Consider the following 7,439-nt stretch of genomic DNA (forward strand, 5'->3'; position numbering starts at 1 on the left):
TTAGACTCATGAAAACTCTTACACCATTCCGCTTCTTCAGCCGAAAGCTGACGGATATTAGGAAAGCTTACATATGTGATTTTATGTTCCATTCACCGTCAAGCTTTAGTCTCAGCTCTTTTAAATGGATGGAACAGTGTTGGTTGAGATGAGGATTCAGCTTTTAACTTTTTGCAAGATGCTTAGAAACCACTTACTGAAATGTTAAAGAGCATAAAAGAGGAGTTCAAAGTTTATTCGACAAAAGTTGGTTTCGAAATGGCTGAGATATAAAAAAAAAGTAAAACAAAGCAATCCTAATAAAAAGGTGGGTCCCACTTTTTTTTAGGATCGCTCTGTTTTGGATATGTCAGCCATTTTCAACCAATTTTCATCAAATAAACTTTGAAGTCCTTTCACAATCGCATGCTTTTTTTTTTTCATATTTCATAAGAGGTTTCTCATCACCTCAAAAAATCATCATATAAAAACGTTGGAAACCTCAAACCTAATCTCAACCAAAAAGATAATATACGGCACTGAACGGGTTGACGATCTTGCGCCCTCTACGACACACGAGGAGAGGCAATGAGTCTTCCGGACAAACTTTGGGCACAAGTTGGAGGTGAGAGAGCGGATGCGTCTTTCGGCGAGCTCAGCGTCAGCCTCTGGAGGATGCGAGCGAGAAGGAGGAAACCAATGGAAGTAGCCATGCTCTCAGCTGGAAACACCCTTTTTCCTGCATAGTTGGCATGATAATGTATAGGAGAATTATAATTAAGCCTACATGATAACATCACAGAAAGGAATAAAACTTCTTGGCAATCGTGAAGAAAAAAAATATGCAAAGTAATTCTCAACACATGCTGAGTACGAGTCAACAATAATATCCTTATCTAAGCCATTGATCTGGAGATGATGGCGAAGTATCACAGTGTTTATTGTAATCCCTTTCTTCAGGGTTGAAAATCTTTTCATTGTTTATCTTATTTTGTCTTATTATGACAAACTTTCAGAAAAAGTATTCTTGTATCATCTTATACATAGGTTTATGCACTACAGTCCCTTTCTGATCTACACTTGGAGTCAGGGTACTAAAATAGACCCTACATAAGAGTTTGGGGCGTGTTAAGGTGGCCTCACACTATGCGTTTTTGTGTGTTTTTTTTTTGTGTTTTTTTTTTCGATCGCAGAGCTTGCGATCTGTTGCGGTTGCCAGATCGCAATCATCGAGTCGCATAGTGTGAGCGCAACGACCGCAAGGCTTGCGAAATTTCAGCCGGTCGCAAGGGTTCGCAGAGGCAACCGCAGACGATCGCAAGGTTTTGAACATGTTCAAAATTTGACAGCAGCCGCAAGGAGGTCGCAAGGCTTGCGGACGCCTCCAAGTCGCGAGAAGTCGCATGCGGTCGAGAACCGCGTGTGACTTCTCGAATCCGCAAGCAGTCGCAAGAAAAAACCGCATAGTGTGAGGCCACCTTAACACGCTAGTGTTCTCCTCTGATACTCACCACCCCCAAAGAACATTCCATCCTGATGCACTGAGATCGTGCCATCTGCCGCCAAAAATCTGTCGGGGTCGAATCTATCCGGTTCTTTCCACGCTTGCGCATCGTGACGTATGCGCTCTCCGTCGGCGACGACGACAGCGCCTTGCGGGATGTCGAAGTTCCCCACCGCAACATCAGCCAGGGCGACGCGCACCAGTGACCGGGGATTGTCGGGGCTGATCCGCAGCGTTTCAAGGAGAACAGCTTCGACCGCGGGAAGCTTCGGCTTATCGGCGGGAAGTGGACCATCCTCCAGCCCAATTTTGTCGGCTATGTCCTGCTGGAGTTTTGCCTGTACTTCAGGGAGAGTCGGCAGAGAAAGGAGGGTACCAGTAAGAGGTTGTGACGTCGTGTGCACTCCAATTCTAATCAGGTCGTAGCACGTCCACAGAAGATCAGTCTCGTCCAGTGAGCATACCCCATTATTTTCCTGGAAGCAGAAAGAAAATACGCATTGTTGCATAAATGCAGTGGCGAATCCAGAGGGGGCGCACCGGGAGCCCCCCCCCCCCTTTATTATTATTTTTTGAAATAAAAGGAATAAAAAGAAAAAAATGAGATGAAACCCGGAAGTAGCACCAAAAATATTCTTTGCGCCCCCCTTTACGAAAATCCTGGATCCGCCCTGTAAATGTAATGCTAGGATGCAAATTATATTTTTAATCTACCGTAAAAGTATTAAGTCTCATCTGATTTTGTGTATGTGCGTGTGTATGTGCCAAAGTAATTCCTGCAGATTAGTGAGTCGGCAATGAATTATCAGCATTGGATTTAACGATCACGGTATCAATAGAAGCTATGAAGCTACTAATAACAATTCGAATTACCCTGAAAAAAATATATATATACTGTCTTCTTGCCTATTTTGTTACATTCTGCGCTGGGACGATCACATAGTCACGTCAGTTCTAACGGATTTTCAGGTTTTCATCTGTCTGTGGTATAAGATATTGACTTGTGTGTAGTAAGCACTACCCTTTATTTTTTAACTTTTTCAAACTTTTATTGAACCTCTGAATCCCAGAAAGGTGTGAATATCACAGCAACTGGAAGAGAAATGGAACCAAGATGCATTCATACCACTTTGCGCCAGCGTTCGTCCATCTCCTTGCGATACACACTCACGAAGCAGCTGGAGGCGGAGGAGCCCGGCACACACTCGTTTAGCAATCCAGCCACAACTTCCACCACTCGCTTCTCCAGGTTGCGCCTCTGTCTCCCAGAAGTGAACGGCAGCTTGGCAAGCCACCCAGGCAGCAGGTGACAACCGAGGCCGAGTTTCTCTTCCACATCCTGCTGCTCGATGACGAGATCGGCGAACTGGCCGAGCGCCGGGTCGTCGTGCTCGAACGCCTTGCCGAAGAGCATCTGGCAGAGGATGTTGATCGACGACATGACGACGAGGCGGCGCGGCGCGAAGGGGGCGCCCTTCAGATCTTGGAGCGTCCTCACTAGTTTTGATGCCTCGTCTAGACACGCTTGTTCCATGTTGTCGTTGGTGGATTCTCTACCGAGGTAGACGGCCAGAACCTCCCGATGTTCTTCCCATGCATTCTCGCACGATGTCTCAATACCTGGAAATCATGTGTAGTGCCTTCCATTAACTTATTGATGTGCGAAACGCTGGAATCATGCAGGGATGAATCCACGGAAATGACACACTATCTATGAATTTCTTGGGGACTTTATTCATTATTATGTCAACATCTCCAAAATTGCTCTTTTTTGGAAGTTTTTATTGTTGCGAATTCAGGCATATTTATGATGATCAGATCGTTTGCATTTTTTTTAAACAGGCAGCAATGTTATTATTTTGAAGAAAATCATCAAAAAACAATGTGAAAACATAAGGTGTGATGTTACTTTTTTCAAACACATCATGTAATGACAATATCTCGCAATATTACAGTGTGATATAAAATGGAATTGTAAGGAGCCATAAATATTCAATGCTATCATCACCTGCCGTCACTCTCTTGGAGAGTTTAGCTCGAAACTCATCCTTCGGCTTCGCACACAGATCTGCATCATCGAAGGCCTTCTTTGCGAGTTCGCCATCTTGAATGACGACCACATTTTTACCAAACACGCGGTAGCTGAAGAGCGCGCCTTCGAACGACGCGGATAGACGCGAATGGAACACGCGAAGGTCAAACCCAGTCGCGAGAAGCCGCGGGAGGTGTCCTACCAAAGGCCACGCCCTTGGTCCTGGTAGAGGTTTGAGGAGCGAGACGGGGGTTTCGAACCACTGGGAGTAGAGCACGAGTACACCCATTAGAAGGCTCAACAGGACGTATGGGTTCAAAAGGTCCGCCAAATCCATAGTCATAGACAATCTGTGCTTGACAAAATATAGAAATTGAAAATGAAATAAATAAAAATATTTTTGTAGTAGTTTACCGCAGATTGACATAAAATTAAATCAAATTAAATCTACTCCTTCATTCTTTTTTTTTTGTCTTTGAGGAGTTACAAAAAAAAAAATCGCAGATAGGCCCTAAGTATCCGTAGCGGAACACATATAATTTCATTTACCTTCACCAGACTAAGGTAAACATTATAGTGATTATATTGATAAGGCGTTAATAGATTGATTAATTATAATAACGTGTGAAAACAACCCCCCAGCCCCCCCCCCCAAAAAAAAAGTCATCGAACTTAATTTAAATTGAATGAAGCGTGTATACTGAGTGGCAATTGAAAAAACGATTGGGGGCAGATTGCACCCAGACTCTATTGGGTTTAAAAACACGTTCCGAGGCCCCTAGCTACTATATGAAAACTTAGTTGTGTTTTTTTTTTATGAATTTCAAGCACAATTGCAATTGGCATCCCTATCTGCCTTCGTGTAGACCGCACTGAGAGTGAATCTACCGTGATCGTCGGAGAGATGTACATCCGAAGGCAGTTATAGAACATTTTGTGGAATATTTGCATCCTGCCGGGGCATCCTATGAAGACGATTTCTAAGTACTATACTTTGCCTTGAGAGATTCTGGTTAAAACTATGGGCAGAGGTGACTCCAAAAGAACTTTTCACTGAGGGGTGCAGCCCCAAAGTGAATAGTTCATTTGGAGGCACCGAGGCCTATAGTTTTAACCGGAATCATTTTCTTAAAGCAATATATTTTATTTTACATTTTGGATTACAAAAAATAAACAAAAGGAGGGGAAAATATGCTAGGCGAGAAGTGGCATGGTGGATGCGATATTGTGAAGGGACCCTACACTGATCCTTAAGAAGCAGCGCACGATTTCAGAACTGCTTTGTGACATCATTTCGCAAATAGTATACTACACGTATTTGCAAGATGTCTTCATAGAACGATTAGAAGTGCAAACAGTACTTCTTGGAGTGTCAAAGATGCCAACTTTACCAACAAATCTGGCTTAGCTGAAAAATGATATAATCACGTGAAGCCTTTCCAACCAATCACTTGATGATGAATTTTTGACCCAAAACAATAATATACCGTATATCCCCCCCCCCCCAAAAAAAAAAAAAAAAAATTGCAACGGGACCCTCCGCAATGATAACTTTAAAAATAGTGAATCAATCCAAATATAATTTCAAGATATAAAACTACAACTCATTGCCCACATCTTGCAGAAAACCCCATTAGATTTGCTTCAGTGGTCAAAGAGAAATAAGGAATTTTGTAGAGCATGTCAGGAATCTCTTCCCGCCAAGTTCTGTCTATTGTGTTCACACACACAAGAGCATCCAAGTGCTAAACTTGGATGAATCAGACTCATAACATGCTTTACAACAATCCACATTGAACAAACCAAATTGAATGGGGTTTTCTGCAAAATAGAGCTAAAATGTTATATTTTAAGATCCTGAAGTAGCATTTCGACAGTTTAATCTTATTGGGTGTTATCAAAGCGAAAATCTGATTGTATTTTTTTTTTTTTTTGAACGTAGGGCCTTCTGACAAGCTCCAAAAGTGGGACCTATAACGGAAATTCAACGTAGATGGCGTACTATCGTTTTAGCGTAGGGAGCGAAGAGCGTAGACTGTTGCAAAATGCCTAACCCAAGTTTTACAGTATACCATGGTATACATACACTTGTACCAGTCCTGGTATATGTAGCTCAAGCTGCATTTGAGACATAAAAATATACACTGTATTATGCATGTACATGTAACCCCGCCACCCCCACCCCGCACTTGGAGACAGTTGGAGTACGGACTTTACGGGACCGGTACCGAGCCTGCAGAGCACTCCAATTCCAAGGGAAGCCGCGGAAATCTTCTTCAGTACAGACCTCCCTGCTTTCACGTTCATGTTGCAGACTACTGACAGGTGGACAGTGGTGGACAACGCGAAAGTATTCACGCATGGCGGCGCCAGACCTGGCGCCAGTGTCGACAACTTTACCCACCAACCTGTTGGTAGGTCTCGCGCAAACTGGACGATGTGCATGTGTTGCGATACATATCGCACAACACATTCACTAGGAACATGTGTTCAGAAATGTGCATGTTATGCATAATCATAATGCATGTATAATACTCACGTTACACCAGAGAATTTAGGACAAGGTAGAAGTAGACACTGGCTTCCGGTTCAGATAATTCACCACACAGTGAGTATACAATGCCGGCGATGTTTTTGACAAAGTTATAGAAAAAAGCATGCAAAAACACCCTACTGGAATATAATAAGCCTACACTGTACGTAGAAACCGCTCAACCGTCATATTCACAATGGGCATAAGATACACACTTGCATGCTATGCACTCACTTCCTTATTCAGACCGAAATTAGATCGAGATCACACCCGGAACTGTCTAGTCTCCCCCCCCCCCCCCCCCACACACACACATACACACACATTTTTCCTCCCTGGCCCTCTCTCTCTCCCCTCTATCTCTTTACACGCACACACAAACACACACACACACGACAAAACAAACACGCATAAACGAGACAAGAGGTCATCCATTCCGTATTCAAGTTGACTCGGATAAACTGATAAAAATATTTAATCATGCGAACACTATATTTCTGGTCAATTATTGCAACTCAAATATCCCCTATATAGCAGCCGTTGCTGCTGGATGATTACACGACATAGATGTAAACGATACTCTGTTTATTTTCAGGTTTGAAAGAGGAAGTCTAGAGAAGATTTTGTGTCCAGTGCATTGAGAGACTTCAAGTTTTAGCTGATCACTAGTTATGCGTGGATGCGACTTAACTCCCTGATTTCATTTGTGAAGACATGGGAAACTTTAGAAGTCCATAACTCTTATCATAGACCTAAGTCCAATTTTAATGAACCCTCTGGCATTCTGTTTGCATGGACTTTTCCTCTCCAGCAAACTCAACACGGTGCATCGATGTTCGCGACTCTTCCTTATCACTAGCTGCCACTTCCGGTTATTTTTATTGCCCTGTATCAAACCAAGAGCAGACCAGGGACCTCCCGTACAGAATGGCTGATGATTAGACAGCATAAAATATGTCAGTCCAAGAGGTGACTGAGAGAAGAATATCGTTTAGACTGCCATATTACCTTCGTTTACCTCATTATTGACAACATGTTTTACTATGCTATTTGATACGTGGATAGACCAAAGTTTATAAACTTCAAGAATTCATTTTTTTTAAGCGAAATTGCAGTAAACAGCTGCTGCTTGGCAAACTACTACAGTAATAGTTCCAGGTGTTCTTTATTGCAGACATGCTCTAAATAATGATAACGATAATGAAATTATGTACAGATCATTTCTAAAGAGTTTTTTTTTTCTTTTTTTTTTATTATAGCATCATCTGTACACGCTGACGGTTTGATTTATTATAAGACCACGCAGCTTAGATCCCCCCCCCCTAAAATTGCGAATACGGGTAAGCAATACCTTTGACATACTTATTATTGTGTAATTATTCACTGGACAC

At 42.6% G+C, this 7,439-nt stretch overlaps 1 protein-coding gene across 1 annotated transcript; it reads right to left on the minus strand.

Moving 5' to 3' along the window:
• Nucleotides 1–545: 545 nt before the first annotated feature.
• LOC140228547 (cytochrome P450 1A1-like) lies at nucleotides 546–6,189 on the minus strand. Its single transcript, XM_072308779.1, has 5 exons — nucleotides 6,055–6,189; nucleotides 3,492–3,865; nucleotides 2,610–3,103; nucleotides 1,491–1,959; nucleotides 546–718 (listed from the first exon to the last, which is right to left on the minus strand). The coding sequence occupies exons 2-5, from the start codon at nucleotides 3,856–3,858 to the stop codon at nucleotides 546–548; spliced, it is 1,503 nt and encodes a 500-aa protein (XP_072164880.1). The 5' UTR covers nucleotides 3,859–3,865; nucleotides 6,055–6,189.
• Between the last annotated feature and the right edge of the window lie 1,250 nt (nucleotides 6,190–7,439).

Source organism: Diadema setosum, chromosome 5 (genome assembly GCF_964275005.1).
Source record: "Diadema setosum chromosome 5, eeDiaSeto1, whole genome shotgun sequence".
NCBI lineage: Eukaryota > Metazoa > Echinodermata > Echinoidea > Diadematoida > Diadematidae > Diadema > Diadema setosum.